This window comes from Orcinus orca, chromosome 6 (assembly GCF_937001465.1).
Source record: "Orcinus orca chromosome 6, mOrcOrc1.1, whole genome shotgun sequence".
NCBI lineage: Eukaryota > Metazoa > Chordata > Mammalia > Artiodactyla > Delphinidae > Orcinus > Orcinus orca.
This window is the reverse complement of record NC_064564.1, coordinates 106,863,287-106,885,238: the sequence shown is the minus strand read 5'-3', so window position 1 is coordinate 106,885,238 and position 21,952 is coordinate 106,863,287. Positions and strand designations below refer to the sequence as shown.

The 21,952-nt window shown below is 43.4% G+C and overlaps 1 protein-coding gene across 7 annotated transcripts in view; it reads left to right on the top strand.

Moving 5' to 3' along the window:
* The window catches only part of CDK5RAP2 (CDK5 regulatory subunit associated protein 2), a 178,167-nt gene that overhangs the window by 7,956 nt on the left and 148,259 nt on the right, over positions 1-21,952 (top strand). For 6 of the 7 annotated variants that reach the window (XM_033427340.2, XM_033427339.2, XM_033427335.2 and 3 more), the window contains exons 2-4: positions 1,724-1,791; positions 4,782-4,849; positions 20,105-20,215. In XM_033427340.2, coding sequence (XP_033283231.1) covers positions 4,805-4,849; positions 20,105-20,215 — 156 coding nt within the window. In that variant the 5' untranslated portion in view covers positions 1,724-1,791; positions 4,782-4,804. The remainder of the gene's footprint in view (positions 1-1,723; positions 1,792-4,781; positions 4,850-20,104; positions 20,216-21,952) is intronic. The other variant, XM_033427338.2, reaches the window with a different exon arrangement.

The window sequence follows — 21,952 nt, the reverse complement described above, 5'->3', positions numbered from 1 at the left end:
AATTTGCCTAAGACCAAATTCTTTGGCTTTGCCTGCCACGTGATCGGTGATTGACCTTGGCTTGAGTAACTGATAGGCCATTTCCTCCAATAGTAGTAAATTAATGACCCTGGTGGAGAGAACCCCAAACTTGTGAATGTAGAGACCAGACTGTAGGCTAAGCTTGACCAGTAACCTGGTTTGTGATCTTGGGCCACTGGGCCACCATCTGCAAAGGGTGGTGATCGAACTTGATTTTAATTTTTACAATTCAGTTTAGAAAATGGAGTTTGTCCTTCTCGTGATACTTATTGGAGGAAATTGAGAATTGTAAAATTAAAAAGGAGGAAAATATCTCTCATTTCCCTGCAAATTATGATTTTTAATATTTCAGTTGTCTTGTTATATATATTTAAAGCCCACCTAGTTTCCAAGAAGGATTTGAGGTGTCTTTAGTGTACATGTATTTTGTTTTTCAATAATTGAAGGCGTATTCTACTTAGGTTTTTTTTTTTTTTTTTCAGTTATCCTCAGAGCAGACACTTTTAATGTAATCATTTTCTTGATGTTGGAATTTTACGACATCCAGTTTTTGGCTTGGTTCTGATCTTGAAGGTTCATTCCAACACCAGAGTTTGGTTATCAGGCAAAATTGTCCTAGGAACAGAATGGAAAGAGCAAACTGCCAAGAAGTCAAGCTGCACGTCCATCAACTCTTAGTTTACAGCTTGGGACAGGGAAGCGTTATTGGGGGTTAGACATAAAGGGCTCGGATTCCGGCCTTGGTTCTCTGCTTAACTGCCGTGAGACTGAGGAGGCTGCTGAAATTATCTGGGCTTTAGCACCTTCCTTTGAGAAATGCATAGACCCTCAGGGAATTGGGCAATTCTCATGATGGTAAATCTTTTGTAAGTTATAGAGCATTGTATGTTTCAAGGTGACGGGGTGTTTTGCTCCCATTTATGGAATACTCACAATACGCCAGGTACTTGCCGGACACTTGTTGTCTCATTTAATTGCCAGTTGCTCTATCAAGTAGCTGCTGTTCTCCTTTTACAGACGGAGGAAGCGAGGCTGGGAGAGGTATGTGGCAGAGCCTAGAACAGAATCCAGGGAGGTGTGTTTTGTGTTGAACCACACCTCCTGTTATGGTTTAGTTTTCTGTCAGTGTCTCCAGATCCTCACTGAACCTGTTTTTATAATTCAACCAGTAAAACTTCTTGAATCAGTGAGTTTTGCATTTTTGTTTGATATTCTTAAAGCATCTGAATTGGTGCCTGATTCTTGGAAGCTTAGTTTTTGGTTGTGATAGGCATATTAATAATGATAATAATAGTAATGACAAAAACAACGCTAGATGCCATTTAGCGAGCACTTACTGTGTGCTGAGTGTTTATATATTGATACATTAACTCATTTAATCTTTACAGGTAGAGGGTGGTATCCCCATGTAACGAATTAACAAAGTAAGACTCAGGAACATCAGTAGCTTATATTTGGCATGGTGCCTCTGCACCTAGCCCATCTGTGGCCCACAGAACCCTTGACGTGTGAATGAATGACTGACCTTACTCAGTTGTTAAGTGTTAGAGCCAGACCTCTGCCCCAAAGCCTGAGTTCTTAACCTCTGCACTGCATGCCTCACAGGTAGCTGGCTGTCCGTGACCTGATGACGGACAGTCCGTCTGATAGTCTCTGCTGTTCAAACACTGACTCTTCTTTTATCACACATGTTCTCTCCTAGTGGCCTTGTTCCCAATTTACCAGATGACCTGGATGGCATCAGCCCCATTGCTGGTTTGGGAAATGGTGGTAAGTACACAAAGTAAGAACAAGGGAAGTAGACGCGAGGCCACGAGGGCCTTCAGGCCTTGAGCCTGGGCCTGAGCTTTGATGGTTCCAGGGCCCAGAGCTAGCCTGGCATGGCTTGGTGCTCCCAGGAGGTACACAGTATTTTGTATACATATTGACCTGCTACTTAGTCCTTTCATAAACACTGGACTAGAGGAATTGATGTCCTTTGGGCCATATTTCATGAGTTTCATTTCTTGCTACCACGCTTATAGGGGTTCAGCCAGTGTTTGCTGAACTGAATGACCAGTGGAGGCTGGACGTTGAATCGGTGACTCGGTCAGGTTTGGAGGATCTGTTGGTCCCTGCTGCCGAGTGGCTGGAGGCCCCTGAGGGCTGCTGTCCAAACTTCAGTGTGCAGAGGCCTTCCTGGCAGGCTGCTGGATTCCAGTTGCCTGCTGAGGCCCAGCATTCCTACACGGGCCTGCCCTTTGGAGACAAATAGTTGGTTAGACCACAGGAGACAGCGCTGAGGAAATAGGCAGTCTGCTGTGTTGAAGCTGGACCATGAGGAGACTTTCTGTTTTGCAGTTTGGGTTTTGCTAAGCATTCTTCATAATTTTTGTTTCCGAAAAAAGTGGATGCTATCCTAAGTATCTGTGGTAAGTGCTAATAATTTGCCACGTTGAAATATCTTAGAGATATTTTGACTTGTTCCCCCCCCCCCCCCCAGAATGATGAGATTATGTGCAAAAGGAAGAAGGTTTTAGAGCAGACAATGATGTAAGTTTCACAAGGTTTATTGCTGGAGACTCTTGTAACTTACAGGCCACCCTCAGGTTTTCCTTTAGAACCTATTAACTTTTACTTCAGACACACAGTCCCGCAGTTCTGGTTTCTCTTTTTCCTGCCCAGGCAGTTAGGAGCAGAAAAGTCATAGGCCTCCTCCTTAATTCAGCCCATGTTATACATCTGCTTCACGCCAGGCTCTGGGCTCAGAGCTGGGATTCCGATCATGGTTCCGATCAAGCCTAGAGGGCAGACAGCTAAAGAATGATCAGGACAGATCACACAGTCAGTGTAACGAGCGAAGAAGTGAAAGGAGCTGGGAGAGGGGATGAGAAGGAGATTTACCCTCAGATGAAGGAGGGGGGGTGGGCCGGAGTTTCCCAAGAAGCTGAACTGGAGCCAAGACTTGAAGAATGAGTGGGACCTAGGTGGGGACACAGACACAGATGACAGAGCACAGCCCGTCTGAGAAACAGGAAGGCAAGCCGCGTGCCCCCGGTCTGGCGCACGGGGCTCTGCACAGTCCCCCACTGCCCCGCTCCTGAGCCGCTTGTCGGCTGAATGCTGAGCGCCACGCCCGCTCCCTCCTCTGGGCCTTTGTCCTCATCTGCCTGCTGCCTGCCTGAGTCTTTATGACTCAGCTCAAGCCCACCGCCTCCTTGGCTCTCCCTAGGCTGCCTTAGGTGTGCTGTCCTCTCTGAACCCTATGTATTTCACTGCATTTCGTTTCATCTGTTCCCGTTGGCTACTTAACAAGTACCCAGAGTCAGACCCCTTCTCACCCTCCCTCCCTGGTCTAAGCCATCAGGACCTCTGGCCTGGATTCTCCCAGTGTTCTCCTAACTGATCTCCTTGTTTCTCTCAAAGCGCCTTTTAATCTGTTCTCAGCGAGGCAGGCAGGGGGAGCCTGTGGAAACCCAAGTCCCATAACGCTACCCCTGAGCTCAGAACCCTCGGCGTCCTGAGAGGAGCCAGTGAGGCCGTACCCAGCCCGTCCGCCAGCACCTGGCTCACCCACCTGGCTCACCCACATATGCCCCTTTATTGCTCTCGCGTCCATCGGCCTCGTGGCTGGTCCTCAGATCCACTGGGCATCTCCCACCCCAGGCTTTCCCCTGTGCCTTCTCCAAGTTTGCCCAGAGGTCACCTCCGCAGTGAGCCGTTCCTGAATTTAACCACCTTATTCGAAACTGCAAGTCCTCACCCCACCCTTGCTGTTGGTGTTTCCTATCCTTGCCCACTGTATTTTTCTCCGTAGCATTTATCACCTTTGAACATACTCTGTAACTACCCATTGTTTTGTTTATTGTCTGTCTCCTCTTTCTAGACTGTCAGCTCCTTCTGTTTGTTTTGTTTCTAGAATGGTGCCAAGCAGAGAGTAGGCCCTCAGTGCATTCTTGTGGGAAGAGTGAATTCATTCATTCACTCAGCACACATTTCCTCAACACCTGAAAAGCGCCACGCACTTGTGCAGCGTGGAGCAGTTTGCTTACATCTCCGTCTTGCCCACGGGATCGGGATCCTCTCGGGTGCAGGATCAGTGTCTCTCTCACCGTTGCTTCCCCAGCACCTCGCGTGGTGCTTGGCGCCGAGGAGGGGTGTAACACATGTTTGTTGAATTAGAGAAGCTGCGGAAAGATATGGGTACTGGCAAAGTCTTGAATCACTCTGAAGCAGGATTTGCCAGTTTCTGACCCACTGCCTGCTTTTGAAAATAAACTTTTATTGGATCACAGCTTCTTTGTTTTTGAACTGTCCATGGCTATTTTTGTGTTGAGTGGTTGTGACGGATTTGAGGCTTTGTGTATGGCCTGCAAAGCCGAAAATGTTTATTGTCTGGCATTGTAAGAAAAAGTTTGCCAACCCCTGCTGTCAAGTCAGTCAGATATGGTTTGTTTTAATTGCTGACACGTGAAGATGATATCCTGTTCAGCAAAATAATTTTATGACAAGCAGTAAGGAAGTACATAGCGGGGCAGTTCTCCTTTGTTTGCCCCATGTATTCTTTGGATTCATCCTCTGACATTTACATTGTTACATTGGGGCTAGTTCAAGTAGTTCGTAAATGTTTGAAATACAGTGGCTTCGAGCTTTCTGTAGACTCAAATCACAAGACAGAATATATCGTGGAAGCTAGTCATTTTTATTTTTCTTCCCTAATGGGGATGCTGGGCCGTCTGCATACCATGACGTTTTCCTGTGTCTGTTTTACCTTTTTATAGTGCTCCCACATGTGTCGGAAGAAATGGTGTCTCCCACCAGAGCCCGGAACATGAAGGACTTTGAAAACGTAAGTGGAGATACCAAATTACCATCCCTCACAAATCACGTCTGCAGCCACTGTCCAGCCAGACCCAGGAGGGAGCTGTATTTCTTAAGAAGCATCCAGACTGGATAAGGCCAGGGTTGGGAGGAATGCCAGAGCTCGTGGGTGCTCTCTGGGTGACCTTCACATTCCTACACAGACGGTCCTTTGTACACAGGCCAGTTACGGGTTCCAACAGGATCAGTGGTTTCCAGCCTTGGGGAGTTTGGTGTATTTCTGGTGTCCCAAATAAGAGGATGTCACCATGTAGCACAGCTGAGAGGCACTAACAGGTATTAAGGGCTTTCCTGTGATGTAAGCCGTGTTATTTATGGTCCCCATTGAATCCTCACTGTGACGGAGGTATTTTGTATTATCAGCATTTTACAGGTAAAGAATCTTAAGACTAGGGGAGGCTCGCTTACGGTCACATCATACTTGAGTGACAGAGCTGGGGTTTGAATCCAGGTTTTTAATGACTCCAAAGCCGTTATTCTTTTTGCTGCGCTGTGTGGCCTCCTTGCATTTTGCAGGCTGCATCTTTGTTGCTGTCGAATGAAACGTGAGCGGCCTGTTCCCACTGCTGTGTGGTGATTGTCTCAGAATGGATTGCTCAGTGATGGATTTGGCTTCAGTGCTTACTGTCTTCCAGCATTGTGTGTTTCATTTGTTAGTGGACGGGGTTTGTTGTCAAGTAACAGGAAAAGAAGGTTATTTTCCCATTTCCAGTTCTCCTTAACAAGTTACCTGCTCAACGCTCTCATTTGTCATGGGAAGATCTAGACTCTTCTTCATTTGCAACCAAATGAAATCCATACCGTGCAGGACACGGGAGATATTTATCAGAGAGAAGATGGAGGACACAGAGGGAAGGACATACCACCATCATGTTTCTCTCTCTCCAGTTGTCTTTCCTGAAAAGAGTGGTACTGTCTCTGGATTTAATTTAGAATACTCATTACTGCTATCAGTTATCTGCAAACCACCAGTGACCAATTGAAGAAATGACTTGTCAGATCTCTAATGGAAACAAGTAATTTCTGAGCTTTGAGTTGTTACAATTTCAACTCTACAACCCGATCTATGCTGTGGGGCCTGGGGCCTGAAACAGATGAGATTTGATGATTCCACATCGTGTATGATTAAAATGTGCTCTACTATTAAGTGGTTGTTCCTGTTTTATCATAAGAGTAATAATAGCTACTGTTTATTGAGCTCTTGCTCTGAGCTGGGAACTTGAAGCGTTAAGCTCTTCATATATATTACTTTAATATTGAAGCAGCTCTGCAAGATACAGAGTTATTTAAGTTTTGAAGGGCACAGTTTTGATTTTTATTTCTAGATGGAAAAATTTAACAGAATCTCAGAATTTTGGCTTCACGTTTTGTTGTCTGCCTTTTGAACTGGGAGAAATCTCTGAATTGAATCCAACCCTCTTTATTATATGTAGGAGAAACAGAGGCTGAGGGATGCAACATGGCAAAGCTGTTTTCAGAGGCAGTCTGTGCTGCCTGAGGACCACGGCCTCTGGAGCCAGACTGCCTGCTCATCCACTTCTGCTGGGTGACCTTGGGCCAGTCACTTAACCTCTCTGTACTTTCTTTGTCTTTAAAATGGACATGTTACAAGTTCCTACTTCATAGGGCTGTTGTGTGGATTCACGAGTAAATATATGTGAAACACACATGCCTAGCACAGAGTTCATTTTGTGTGTTACCTATTTCTCCTCCTTACTGTTCTATTTATTGTTGTTATTTTTGTCTACTCTGCCATGTGATTCACGTTTCCCTTGCTCAGATGTGTTCTTGATGACCCAAATACTGATTTTCTTAAAGGTGAGGGAGAGCCTTCTCTGCCAGTATGTTTTAGGATTTATGTTTTTTCTTCATGACTATGGTCCTTTGGCTGCTGTTAGGTTTTTTTATGGCATTGATATTTTTTATTGTAGCATTTTCAAGAGCAAATTCTGCAGTTGAAATTGAAATGACCACACTGTTCTCAGTGTCTCGCTTTCAGGTCTTTATAAAACATTGAACATTTTCCTCTGGCCTGAGCTAGTAAATGCGTGATCTCTGTGTTGGATGCTCATAGGAGATGCTCCTGGCATCTGATGCTAATTTTAAAGTCCGCGTGCATGTTAAAGAGGGGCCTAGAATACTTTTGATTTAAAGGGGAAACTCGTGGTTTCTTTTATTCTAGTCTTAGATGACAGATATCTGAACATCAGAATCTACTAGCAAGGGTCTAGCAAAATACGGGCCTCCTGGTTTTGCTTAGAGTTCATCCATTCATCAGTGAATATTTTCAAATATATGTCCTGTGCCAGGCTGTGCCAGGGGCTAGGGAATTGGCAGTAAATTAAGACCCTGTAAGTCTCCCTGTCAAGAGGCTCGCAGTCTAGTTAGGGAGATGGATAGGAAAATAGTGCAGTGCTAGGGGTTAAGTACGGGGTGCTCTGGGGCACAGAGCAGGGGCCCTGAACCTGGCCTAGGGGACTTAGGGCAGCCTCCCTGGAGGAGGGTCATCAGGAAGTCGGGATTAGGGTTAGCCAAGGTGAGAGGACTGAGAGAGGACCCCAGGCACAAGGGCTCACGTGTGACGACGTAGAGAGAGGCATGATGGCGTGTGAGGAGGTTGGGAATCTAAGCTCCCTTTGGCTGGAAGGAGGCGGTAGGATGGAGGGCCTGAGAGAAGTGAGGCCACTGAAGCAGGCAGGGGTCAGATTCTGCAGGCTCCTGTATGCTACACTGCTTCTTTTTAGTTTTTTCCTGGAGATGAAGGGGAGCCAGTGGTGGATTTTAATTTGGGGAGGGAAGTGACCGGAATCCTGCTTCAAAAGATCGGCCAGGCTGGTGACTACATGGACGGAGGAGGGAGCGAGGCTGGTGGCGCTGTGATGGGTTGAAAGACTACAGTGAGTCGTGGTGGGGGGGAGGGATGATGCCTGAGCTAAGGGGAGGGGTCCGGAGGTGTTGGGAAGAAAGTCTGCCGGCATTGTCGGCTCACCCAGGCCCTACATCTGACACACAGGGACTCAAGCCCAGAGAGGCAGAGGGACTTCTTTGGGTTCTGACCGCAGGCCTCTGGCACAGGAGGTCTTTCTGTTACACTCTGAGTCCTCTTCTGACTTGTAAAAGCTGCACGCCTTCTTGTGGGCCTTTAAACTGGTGACCCATTGTCTAGTGCCCTCGTCAGCTGAGGTGTGATCACCCGCACGGCAGGCCTTACAGCAGGAGGTTGGCAGATTAGTTAGCAGATTAGTTGGCAGATCAGTTATCAGTCTGGTCTTCAGTGGGAGCCTTTCTAGCTCCCCACTATAGTGGGGGGCTCCCCGGACCAGAGGAGGATTGGCTGAGATGTGTTTTGTAAAGGACTATGCTTACCTGGTGTGATCTGTTTCAGAGACTGCAGTTTCTCTCTCTGTCTCTCTCCCCCTTTGTTTCTTTCAAAATGTTTTGAGCAAGTGGGGAGACCCAGAATCTGGTTCATTGTGTCCAGTCCGGGTAGCTATCTTTTTTTTTTTTTTTTTTTTTTTGCGGTACGTGGGCCTCTCACTGTTGTGGCCTCTCCCGTTGGGGAGCACAGGCTCCGGACACGCAGGCTCAGCGGCCATGGCTCACGGGCCCAGCTGCTCCGCGGCATGTGGGATCCTCCCAGACCGGGGCACGAACCCGTGTCCCCTGCATCGGCAGGTGGACTCTCAACCACTGCGCCACCAGGGAAGCCCCGGGTAGCTATCTTTATCCGTATGTAGAAGCGTTTAATTCTGGCTTTTACTGTGACAGAGAGTGACACGTGTAGCTTTCCACGTCTGTTGATACAAGTGGCTAGTATTATTTAATGACTGTCTTAAGTTCATAAAGACTTGTTTTCAAAGGGATGGATTGAACCATAATTTACGTAATCTCTTCCTGTGCGACGTTCAGATTGTTTCTAATTCTTCACTATTATAAACAAAGCTGTGGTGAATATCCTGGTGCATGTGTCTTTGTACAGTTATGTGGTTATTTCCTTAGGATAGACTCTGTGGCTCTTGTTTCACATCCAGCTGCCCTGAGGTGCTGGTGTTCTCGTTTCAAGGCCCTTACTCCTTTTTGTTGAAAAGTCTTGGTCTGAGCCGAGGCAGCTGGTCAAGTTTAATGTTTTATCTGTGGTATGGCCAGGAGATTTGCATCTTCAGATTTGCTCTGTAACCTCCATGTGGTGGGTTACTTCCTCACAGAGAATAGCCCCCTTCACTCTCCAGCCCCACCCGGCCTGCACGGCCCTTGAAGCTTCAGAAGCACGGTGGTACGGGGACGTGACACGCACTTGGAGACCAGGATTGGGTTTTAGGTCTTGGCCCTGTCACTAACTGACCCGGGGGCTGATACGGTCTTTCATTCAGAATCGTCATGGGGGTCATGTGAGTTCTGGTGTGGAAAGCACCTAGCGTGATGCCTGGCACACAGTGGGTGCCCAGTGCCTGCTGGTGTGCCCCCTGATCTGAGGATTCTATCACAGCCCCCTCGGTTCTGCCCCATCAGTTGTCAGTTTCGGCTGATCCTTCTGGGATGTTTCTTTGGCTTTGGAATGAAATCCCTAACTTCTTGCCACGGTCCCTGACACCCTGCGTTGTGTCATCAGTGGTACACTTGGTGCTGCAGCGCGCAGGCTGCTCTCAAGCCACGCAGTTGGGCCTTCCCACGTCTCCTCCCTCTGCTGGGACCGCCCTTTCTCCTCCTCCCGAGGGGCAGGCCCCTTGCCCTTCACGTCTCAGCCTTGATGTGACCTTGTTCGAGAGGCCGTCCCTCACCCCCTTCCCCAGCTCGCTCGGGCCAGTCTTTCCCACCCTGAGTCCCATGACTGACTGTAATGGTGCATTTTATTGGTGTGGGTGCTTAACACGTATCTCCTCTGCTTCGTCCCTAGTGCTCAGCACCGAACTGAACAAGATGGTAGTCACTTAATAAATGCTTGTTGATGAGATGAATTTGTGACCTTGTATAAGATACTAAAGCTGTAAACTTTGGTTGCCTTATCTGTGAAATGGGAAAAGTAATACTTAACTCCTAGGGCCGTGGTGAGGATGAAGTAACATATGCCAGGACAGTGCCTGGTATCCCGGGTCTTAAGCAGATGCAGGTGGCTGCCACGTTCTTGTGAATCAAGTGGCTGGAGCAGTGTAGCAGCAGGGAGGGAGCATGCAGACGCCCCAGTCTTAGGAGAGCAGGCAGTGATGAGGGCGAGGGGAGGCTGAGAAGGAGAACAGGGACGCCTTTAGAACCAGGCAGGAGAGCAAGAATCGCGTGGGGTGCAGGCCGGTGGACGTGGTTGAGGCCAAGTCTGGAGCTGACAGAGTGGGTGTCGCTGCCACCCTGGGGTGCTGGCTCTGCAGGAGATGGGGCCTGTCAGTGCCTGGGGCCTTGGGAATCAAGTTGGGCTTCTGGCTGTGGGATGTCTGTGCTCCGTGCAGAGGTTCACTTGTGTGGTAGGATGGCCTCCTGTGTGTTGGATCGAATGCTGTGAGTTCTCGGACCTCTGCACGTCCCAGCCATGCCTTCCAAAGACCTGGCCAGATGGCGGGCTGGGCGGTGTAAATTTTTACAATCTTTTTTTTTTTTTTTTTTTTTTTTAAAGAAGCAAAACTCAACTTTTATTTGTAACTTTTTACAAGTAACAAGTTAAAAGATTTGTGGAAATGATCCAAAGTGATGAATTTTGTCTATAAATGTGGTCCAAAAAAATGATGTTGCAATTTTATTGCTATTTCCTAAAATGACATAATGTTCAAAATCCACTATTTTAAAATTATTTTTGTGTGAACGCTTTTTTCTCTTTTGTAATTTTAAGCAAGCTACTATAGGTTTTAAAATTTTCAAACAGTGACATACAACTTAAGCATTACACAATAACAGGAAATCTTTACAATCTTTTTGAAGGCCATTTGAAAAGAGATTTTGATGGTCATACAAATAATATTACTCTTGAGCCCGATAATCCATTTTGGGAAAATTTGTCCTGAGGAGACAACCCAGTGGGAGGAAGAAAGCTCTGGGCATGACGGTGTTTGTTGCCACATTGTACGTAATTGGGAAAAATTGGGAACAAGGGAATTATATTTTACGTTTGTTATCTCTTTGGCTTATTGCAACAAGCTTGTGATGAAGGTATTTCACAGGTGAGGAAGTGGCGGTTGGAGAGATTAATGACTTGCCCATGAGTTTAGCGTGATTGAGAAACAAAAAGAAGGCAAAATTGGGACTTCCTTGGTGGTCCAGTGGTTAAGACTCTGCGCTCCCAATGCAGGGGGCCCAGGTTCGATCCCCGATCAGGAAGCTAGATCCCACATGCCCCAACTAAGACCCGGTGCAGCTAAATAAATAAATAAATAAAATAAAACATTTAAAAAAAGAAGGCAAAGTTCAAACCCGGTCTTTCTGGTTGTAAAGCCTGTAGGCTTCTCCTAGAGCACACTGGATCCATAAGTGGGCAAGAGAGAAGGGGTTAAGTGATGGACTGTGAATCAATTCAGTGGAATTTAGTGCAGTCATTTTAAGTGATAATTATGTGAATTATGCAGCAACATGAAAATATTTAAGATATGTTAGGGGAAAACAATGGATTATACAAATTCACTTATGTTATAATTTTACAAAAAGATGTGTATTCATGAGCAAAGGCTGAAAAGAACATAAATAGAGTTGCTTTCGTAAGATAGTTGTATTCCAAGTGTTATTTGGGTTTTAAAATTCTGTCATTGCTACAGTATTGTTTGTTAATAAATAGATGTTTGCCTAGTAACAGTTTTCTGGATGATTTGAGGACACCGGGCGAGTACTGGAATCAGAAACTAATTCCAAAGTGTCTTCCTCATTGTACTAACCTCACTTAGTTGCTGCTGGCAGAATTGCCTTACATGCAGTATTGTTTACCAGAGATGAACTCTGGGCAGCAAGATTTCATGGTTTTTTTGTTGTCTAGGTGAATGGTCTAACAGTTTTTGGACTTTCAAAGAGGATAAAAAATTGACAGTGGCCCGAAGATCTGCGTATTGAGGGCTTAGTGAGAACTGGATTCCTTTTGAAAGCTATCCTGTGTTTTCTGCTTGCTCCGTGCCAGGCTCTGCCAGGTACTTTAGCTCATTTAGTTGTCACAACACCCCTGTGAGGTAATTGATTTTTATCCTCATTTTATAGATGAGCCAACAGTGACTCAAAGGTGTTAGTTTTCCCAAGGTTACGCAGCTTACAAGTGACAGCATTGGGAGTTCATCCGTTTCCTATTCTGCTGACCCCAGGGCCCTTGCTCTTATTCCTTGTGCCTTGAATTGAAAGGTGATCTGGTGGGTGAGCTTCAGCTTTGGAGGCCCAGGCTCTTGCAAGCCGTTGAAACTGATTGCCAGAGTTAGGTATCTTGCTGAGAGTTCAGTTGGTTGGAGTTGTCCTGATTCTTTTTTATGTTGTTGGCTTTTGTTTTTCTTCCCTTTTTGATGTGCTGTAGGCTAGGAAGGCCTTTGATAGGGGGTGGGGTTGGAAGTGGGAATGGGAGGAAGCCATAATGACCAACTAGTAGCTCCTTCAGGGTCTGTCCCGCTGCTGAGCTGCGGCTGCTCCAGCTCCTGAAAGCTCCACCCCATGATCAAGTTGGGATGGTTCCCATTTCAGATGTTGCAGCTCCACAGTCACACTTGAGTTGCAGGAGCCGGAATGTGGCAGGTACAGTCTTGTGTTAGCTTACTTTTTTTTTTTTTAAAGTACTATTTTTATTTTTTCAATTTATTATTTTATTTATTTATTTATTTTTGGCTGTGTTGGGTCTTCATTACTGCACACGGGCTTTCTCTAGTTGCAGGGAGCGGGGACTACTCTTCGTTGTGGTGCACGGGCTTCTCCTTGTGGTGGCTTCTCTTGTTGTGGAGCATGGGCTCTAGGCATGCAGGCTTCAGTAGTTGTGGCATGCGGGCTCAGTAGTTGTGGCTCACGGGCTCTAGAGCGCAGGCTCAGTAGTTGTGGCGCACGGGCTGAGTTGCTCCGCGGCATGTGGGATCTTCCCGGACCAGGGTTCAAACCCCTGTCTCCTTCATTGGCAGGCGGATTCTTAACCACTGCGCCACCAGGGAAGTCCCTAGCTTACTTTTGAGCATTGAGTTTCTGTCATATTTGGTGGGTTTTATATTTTGAGGTATTTATAACTGCTGTATGGTAAGCTGTTTCCAGTGTTTCCAGCTCAATTTTTTTTTTTCATTTCTTGAACTTGTTTCAAGTACAGATGAAGAGTACAAATGAAAAGAATATTAATGTTTTAAGTTCTTATGCTGTGCCAGGCACAATACTAAACATCCCAATTAATCTCCTTTAATCCTTATAATAGCTCTCTGAAACAGGCATTATTATAATCCCATTTTTATAGATAAAGGAACTGAGGCACACAGAAAAATGAACTTGACTAAGGTCATAAGGCTAGTAAGGTAGTCTGGACTGTATTCATTCATTAATTTGTTCATTCGTTCAACAAATGTTGAATGTCAACAAATTCAACAAATGTCTGCTGTTTTCCAGACACTGTGCTAAAACCTTAGGGGAAATAGCCATGAGCAGATAGATAATAAGGTCCCTGCCCTCTAGAAGTGGATTATATTCATATGACAAGCATGATAGTAAATAACACACGTGTAAATAAATAGTATGAATACAGATCGTGACAACCTCTAGCAAGAAGACAAGAGGTCTGTGTTAGAGAGTAACTTGGTGGAGGTGGTGGAGACAGGTCTGCTTTAGAGCAGGTGACTAGGAAGGGCGTCTCTGAGGTGCTGACATTTGAGCTGAGATGGAAAGGCTGAGACTGAGCCACCCCGGGAAGTGCTGCAGGAAGAGCTGTGCAGGCAGACAGGGTGGCTTATGTGAGGACCAGAAGGGAGGCCAGGGAGGCTGGAGCGTTGCGGTGAGGGTGAGGGCTCTACCCGAGGCTGATAGCGGAGCCAGATCACACAACCCTGGGGCCACAGCAGGAAGCTTTATTCCAAGAGTGATAGAAAAAAAGCAATGGAGTGATGTTAACCAGATTTGTCTGACTCTGAAGCCTATGGATCTCTCCTTGCCTCACTTTGCCTTCAAGAAATTCTTAAATGTGTCCATTCATCCGGCCATTGGGTATTTAGCGACCATCTCTTATGTTTTAGACTAGAATACACACAAAGATATGGTTCCCCATCTCTTAGAGATGGATTGGGTAGAAAGGCAAATAACCCAACTGGTACAATGCAGTGTGATAGTTGCCATGATAAAGAAATTAGAGGGTGTGTGGCAACATTTAGAAGGACCCCAGTACAGCCTGATGGGGTAGTCAGAGAAAACTTCATGAGGGCAGTGGTATTAAGCAGAGAAATGAGGCTGACGTTGTTGCAGAAAAGATGTTGCCTGTATTTCATTGTATTCATTTGGGCTTGTCTGGCATTTGCAGTGACCTTCTGAAGGCTTATTTACCTTCCTCTCATTAAAAAAAAAACAACAACTTCTTTACCTATAAATAGGACAAATATTCTTTCAAGTGTTGCTAAGAATTCTAGCAGTGCGCACAATGTGGGCATTCTAAGCCCACTCCATAAATAATTTATTGGTAGCCGAGTAATAGAATAAGGTTTCTCTTTATAGGAAGCATCTGGCGGGGTAGACTTTTTTGTTTGAATGAATGTTTTATGTGCTGTTTCCTTAAAACATTTAAAAGGAGGCTTTAACGAACCTACCAATTGTTTCTTGCGCTGTTCTTCTTAGCCACAAAATTGAAACCTTAAGTGTTAACAAGGGGCCAGGGGCAGAGAGTTTGAAATATACTTAATGTAGAATATGTTAATCTCTTTCTTTTAACAGTCATAAAAGTATTAAAAAGTTTTTTAAAAAGAGTATTACATACTATTACCAATTATTTTTTAAAATGCTGAAGAAAAATGCCAATGAACGTATGTTTATGGTGATGTATTGGCATTCAAGTATGGCTATTAATATTTTGCTATATTTTATTTTACTTATTTTAAAATCAACTTTGAGATATAATTTACATGAAATAAAACTCACAAGTTTAATTTTTTAAATTTATTTTATTATTTTTTTTGTGGTACGCGGGCCTCTCACTGTTGTGGCCTCTCCCGTTGCGGAGCACAGGCTCTGGACGTGCAGGCTCAGCGGCCATGGCTCACGGGCCCAGCCGCGGTATGTGGGATCTTCCCGGACCGGGGCACGAACCCGCGTCCCCTGCATCGGCAGGCGGACTCTCAACCACTGCACCACCAGGGAAGCCCTAAGTGTTGGCTGAGTTTTGACATATGTATAGTCCCTTGTAACTTTCGTCATAATCGAAAAAATATATATTTATTTATTTTTAATTTTTTTGGTATAGGTGTATACGGCTTTAGGCTCATGTGACTGTCAACCACTATCAGAATGTTCCGTAATGCCAAAAAATGCCCATGTGTTGCCTCTTTGTGGTCAGACTGTTCACCCCAGACCTCTGGCAGCTAATCCTCTGTTCTTAGTCCCTATAATTTTGCTTTTTCCAGATATGATATAAATGGAAGCATACAGTATGTAATCTTTGAGGCTAGCTTCTTTTCCTCACCATAATATCTTTGAAGTTCATTCATGTTGTCGTTTATCACTGTAGTTGAATATTTTTCCATCATATGGATGTACACTTTATTCATTCACCCTTTGAAGAACATTCAGGTTCTTTCCATGTTTTGGTGGTTATTAATAAAGCTGCAGTAAACATTCCTGTGTAAGTTTTTTTTGTGTGGACATAGGTTTTTGTTTCTCTAGGGAAAATACCTAGGACTGGGATTGCTGAGTCATATGGTAAGTGAAGTTTTTTTTTTTTGGTAAGAAACCGCCAAACTGTCCTCCAGAGTGATTGTGCCATTTTGCATTCCCATCAGCAGAGTATGAGAATTCCAATACCTCTTTTTCTAACTTTTATTTTTAATCTACCTCTATCATTATATTTGAAGTGGGTTTCTTGTATACAGCTTTGGGTTTTTTATCCATTCTCATAACCTCTGTATTTTAATTGTTGTGTATATCATTTACATTTAACATATATCAATGTATTTTAATTTAGGCCCACCATTTTCTTACTTGTTTTCTGTTGTTTCTTCTGTTTTTTTTTGCGGTACGCGGGCCTCTCACTGTTGTGGCCTCTCCCGTCGCGGAGCACAGGCTCCGGATGCACAGGCTCAGCGGCCATGGCTCACGGGGCCAGCCGCTCCGTGGCATGTGGGAATCTTCCCGGACTGGGGCACGAACCTGTGTCCCCTGCATCGGCAGGCGGACTCGCAACCACCACGCCACCAGGGAAGCCCTGTTTCTTCTGTTTTTGATTCTTCTGTTTCCCGTTTTAAATCTTCTTTTGGATTATTAGAATTATTTTACTGTTTCATCTAAATTTATCTATTGAGTTTTTGAACATATCTCTTTGTATAGGTTATTTTAAAACATTAAAGAATTTTTAGTGGTTGCTTTAGAGATTATAGGAACTTTTCATTTCACCATAAGTGAAATGTAAAAACGTTGCCACACCTATCCCCAGTATATTTTATATCCAAAAACATTGAAAATACCACCAGACTATGTTTTAACTTTTGCTTTACTGTCATAAATGTTTTAAAGAACTTGAGGTGTTTTCATTTCTACTGTTCTTCTAGATAGTTATCTAGATATTTATCATTTTTTAAAAATTGAAGTATAGTTGATTTACTACCATTTGCTTTTCTCTTCCTTCCTTCTCTCTTCCTTCTTCCTTCATTTCTGAAGTTTCCATCTCTCTCTGTAGTATCACTTCCCTTTGGTCTGAAGAACTTCCTTTAGCATTTCTTTTAGAGCAGATCTTTTGGCAGTGGATTCACTTGGTTCTCCTTCATTTGAGAATGTCTTCATTTTACCTTCACTGCTTAAGAATTCTAGCACAACAGTTTCTTTCAGCATTTTAATAATAGTGTTCCACTGCCCTCTGGCCTCTATGGTTTTGACTGAGAAATCTGCTGTTATTTGAATCTTTGTTCCTCATAAATGTGTCATTTTTCTCTGGCTGCTTTCAAGAGTTTTTGTTTGTTTGTTTTTGTTTTATGTTTTTTGTCTTTATTTTTCAGTGGTTGCTAGATGTGAATTTCTTTGAACTTATCCTGTTTGGTGTTTGATAAGCCTCTTTAGTCTGTATGTTTTGTGCCTTTTTCAAAAGTTGGAAAGTTCTAAGTTGTATTTCTTCAATTTTTTTTTTTATACTACACTCTCCTAATTTTCTCCTATTTTTCTGGGACTCTGATGAAAGACCTTTTGGTATTGGCTCAGAGGTCCCTGAGGCTCTCTTAATTTTTTCTTTTCTAAGTTTTTTCCCCCCTGTTTTCATATTGGATAATTTTTGTTGATCTGTCTTCAAGTTCACTGAGTATTCTGTCATCACCATTTGTTGAGCCCATCCAGTCCATTTTTATTTGGTTTTTGTATTTTCCATTTCTAAAATTTTTATTTGGTTCTTTTCTACGTTTTCTGTTTCTCTGCTGAGACTTTATTTTGCCATTCATTTCAAGACAGTGCACCCTATGTCTTGGCATTTTGCCAACACCTTAATCACTTGACTTTAAACCATGTTTATGAGTCTTTTTGTAGTTAGAAGTCTTACATTTTGATATAATCAAATCATATAATTTATTCTTCATTCTTTGTGCCTTTTGTTGACCCTGTCTTAGGCATCCTCTATACAGTATTTTATTTCATTTAGTACTGACAAAAGCGTATTATCTCTATATTATAAGTGAAGAAACTGAGGCTCTGAAAGGTAACAAATCTAGGGTTACTCTATGAGAAGCGTTAGGATTGAACTTAGTGTTGTCTCCAAAGCCCCTGATCTTTCTGCTTTGCCTTTGAGAACTGAGCTGGAGTAGTGACTTGGAGAATGGAAGGGGAACAACAGATGCATGAGTTATGGCCTGGGCAGACACACTGGGTTTAATACAACATCATCAGCAGTCTCTTCACAGTTCAAATAGTCTTTAAAAAGGATGCCTTCATCTAATATTATTTTTAAGTTATTTTTTGTTAGGAAATTTATACTAAAAAAATTCAAAAGGTAAAAAGGTTATATAGCATATACTTCCAGATACATACTATTTATATCAAGCAAGTAAGCATATCTTCCCCTTACTTTTTACAATGGTAGCCTGCCACATATAATATTCTATACCATAGTGTTTTTGTTTAACAGTGTGTCTTGATAACTTCCTTTGAGTACACAGAGTGATCTCTTATTCTTTTTAGTGGCTCCATAAGATTCTGTTGAGTGGCCATATCATAATTTACTTATAACCATGGACTGTTGACTTTCAAAAATGTGAAAAATGAACTGTAACATACATGTAGGAGCACGTTTAAATCACGTGAGAACGGTTCAATAAATTATCAAAAAAGTGAACATAGGGCTTCCCTGGTGGCGCAGTGGTTGAGAGTCCACCTGCCGATGCAGGGGATGCAGGTTCGTGCCCCGGTCCAGGAAGATCCCACATGCCGCAGAGCGGCTGGGCCCGTGAGTCATGGCCGCTGAGCCTGCACGTCTGGAGCCTGTGCCTCGCAACGGGAGAGGCCACAACAGTGAGAGGCCCGCGTATTGCAAAAAAAAAAAAAAAGTGAACATATAAGTAGCTTTAGTGTGTATGCTAATTTCTGTCCTTGGAGTTAGGTTAACCTGCTTTAGAAAGCTTGCTGGATGTTACAAACAAATCAATCAGGTGTTTTCTGTAGGCAGTGAGGTTTACTTGACACATCATAGTCACTGGAGCCAGACAGAGCAGGATATGAATCTCAGCTTTTCCACTGGCTATGTGATTTTTGATCATGTGTATAGCGGGGGTAATCTGCTCAGAGTTGTTTTAGGGGTGCAGATATTGTATTTAAATTACCTAAGCTCAGTGTCTCTTACATAGTAGGGTCTTGGTAAATACTAGTTTTCTTAATCTGTTTTTTTTTAATTTCCAACTTTTAACTTTAACAAATCTTAAACTTATGGAAAAGTTGCGAAATAGTACAACAAACAACCATATATTCTTCATCTAGATTTATCAATTAATATTTTGCTACATCTGCTTTATCTCTTTTTTTTCCCTCCCTCCCCACTTATTAGAGAGCTAGTTGCAGGCATGTGACAGCACCCTTAAGTACTTCAGCATGTATCTCTTACTTAGAATATTCTCCTACAAAATCATAATACTCTTACCTTATATAAAATTGTTATTCAGATTCCCCCAGTTATCTCCATAGAGCTTAAAAAAATGTCAAGATTCACTATATGATTTCACTGTACTTAGTAGTCAGGCCTCTATTACTTCCACTTACTTAGAAGAGTCCCCCAGCCATTTTTGCCTTAAGATTGTCATTAAAATGTTTGAAGAGTCCAGGCCCGTTGTTTGTAGAATGTCTTTCAATTTGGATTTGTTTGATTGACAACTCTTGATTAGACGCAAGTTAAAGGTTGTAGGCATTTTGGGAGTTCCCTGGCGGTCCAGTGGTTAGGACTCGGTGCTTTCACTGCCGGGCCTGGGTTTGACCCCTGATCGGGGAACTAAGATCCTGCAAATGGTGAGGTGCAAGAAGAAAAAACAAAAAGACTGTAGGTGTTTTAACATTTTAAATGCAATTGCTTACTTTCAGTGATTTAGTTCAGGAGGCACGAGATGTCATTTTGTTCCACCAGGAGGTGGTATTAAATATATTCTCTTGATTAGGGTGGTGTCTAGTAGGTTTCTAAATTGTGAAGATACTCTCCTTTTGTAAATAACAAGCCATCTGTGGGGTGATATCTTGAGACAGTGGGAATATCGTGTCTTCCAGTGTTCTTTCACCTGATGCTTTACGCATTGATGATTCCTGCCTGAGTCAGTTATTACCATAGCAGTTGTATAAGGGTGATTTTCTCTTCCTGTTATTCTTCTACATTTATTAACTGGATTTCTTTTGTAAAGAAGAGCTTCCCCTTTTCCTTTCCTTTTCTTTCTTTACCTGTTTACTCACTGTCAGTGTGGAGTCATGAATCCTCTCTCCACTCAGTCATCATTCATTTCAGTGCTCAGATGGTCCTGAGTTTGGCTCTTACTTCTGGGTTAGTACAGTTATAGCAGCGGTAAGCTTTTACTCCATTTGTAGCCTTGGAAGCTATGGGGATTCATGCAGGTATTGTCCCTTAGATCTTACTTCTGATGACCCATCTGTTCTTATTTTCTAGCAAATCACTGAATTGAAGAAAGAAAACTTTAACCTAAAGCTCCGCATCTATTTCCTCGAGGAAAGGATGCAACAGGAATTTGATGGCCCCACTGAACACGTCTACAAAACTGTGAGTGTCCTGCTTCTTGCCGCCATTCCCAGTGTCTTTTCTAACAGTCATTCCAAGCAGAAGTTTGATTAATACTTGTTCTCAGAGTTGGCATGAGTAGAGAGCACTGCTTTCACTTCATTTGAATTGATTACAGGGAGCATGAAGAGATAATAGGATGACCTTAATATTAAGCAAAAGGCGATACAAGATTAATTTTAAGGGAGTCCTTCTCTCTTCTTAAAGTGGGAATTCTGATTTACCATATCTCAATTGCCTTTTTCTCATTATTTATAATTTAGACAAAGACAGTGAAATGGTAGAGTGTCTTTGGAATTGAATCCTATTGTTACTGACTAACTTGTGTAACTGTAGGCAAGTCACTTCAGCTCTCTGGGCTTGCTTCCAGAGTTAAGTGATAATCCCTCTGTCTTGGGGTTATTTGTGTGGATTAAAATGAGTTGACAGATGAAAAGCCTCAGCACCCAGTCAGCGCTTGACAATGATCATCATTGTCTTCTTGGGGCTTCCGTGGGCGGCCCGAAGGTAGGCTTGTCATTTTTCCTGTGATCTGACTCTTCTGTATTCCTGGTGTGCCTGCTTATCACTGTCAGAAGAAAGAGTCTATTCCTATCTCAAGTCTTGACCTGGAGGTCTCTGCGTGAAAACAAACCTTGGTTCTGAAAGTTGAAAAAAGAACTTGGCTTTCTTGAAGAGACATGAGTATAAACAATATTTTAGTGCCCGTTTCTTGACTTTCTCTAGGAGATTAGCCCTTGGCCTGAGAATTCTTCCATTTTTTCTATTCGGAAGTTTGCACCAGTGGAAGCTTTTGAAGGAGGAAAAAGAACTCTCCTTGAGTTTTGGCGGATGGACTTAAATGGGCTTGTCTTGAAGAGGGATTGTACTGTACTTCTGGGCCTTTTCAACCATTGAAAAGCTCCCTTGTCCCTCAAGACACGAGTTCTCTTTCTTTATTGTGGGAGAGAAGGACAGTGAGGGTCTTCCCTATCTCTGGAAGGAAGTGGTGGTGCAATCAGAATTTTAAAGAAAACCCAGTAACCGAAAATATTTTGTATGCAAGTATGATAATCATGTATCTCAGAACGAATATGGGTGTTAGGACATCAAAGGAAGTTAATTGCCTCCTCCTGGTCGGACACCTGTCCTGGGCATTTGTGCATTCAGCAGCTTGTTTTAATTCTCAAGACAGTCCTGTACAGTGGAGGTGGTCCTCACCTTGCAGGAGAGGCAGCTGAAGCTCAGGGAAGATCAGCAGCTTGCTCCCTGTCGTATAGCTGCTGTGTGAGATGGGTTTTGGGCCCGGGTCTGCCCACCTCATTCTACTATACAGTTTCAGCTCTTCTTTTCCACTGTTTGGCTAGATGACTTGATTTAATTACACTTCTATTTAAATTTTAATTTTTTGGATAGGTGTACATGGTTCAAAATCAAAAAGCATAAAAGGTGTACACTGGAAAGACTTTCTTCCACCCTTGTCTCCTAGATTCCCTGGATCTAACCAATATCATTAATTCCTCAGGCAGAGAAATTTGATGTGTACACAAGCAAGCATCGTGTATGTACGTACATGTGTACAAACCCCCTTTTCACATAAATGCGAGCATGTTCTGCTTTGCACTTCGCATTTTTCCTTAACAATATCTTGAATGTCTTTCCTTAATAGTGGTTTAAGAGCGTCTGCATTCTTTTTTATAGTGATATTCCATTTTATGCTTATAAGGTGTCTTGATTTTT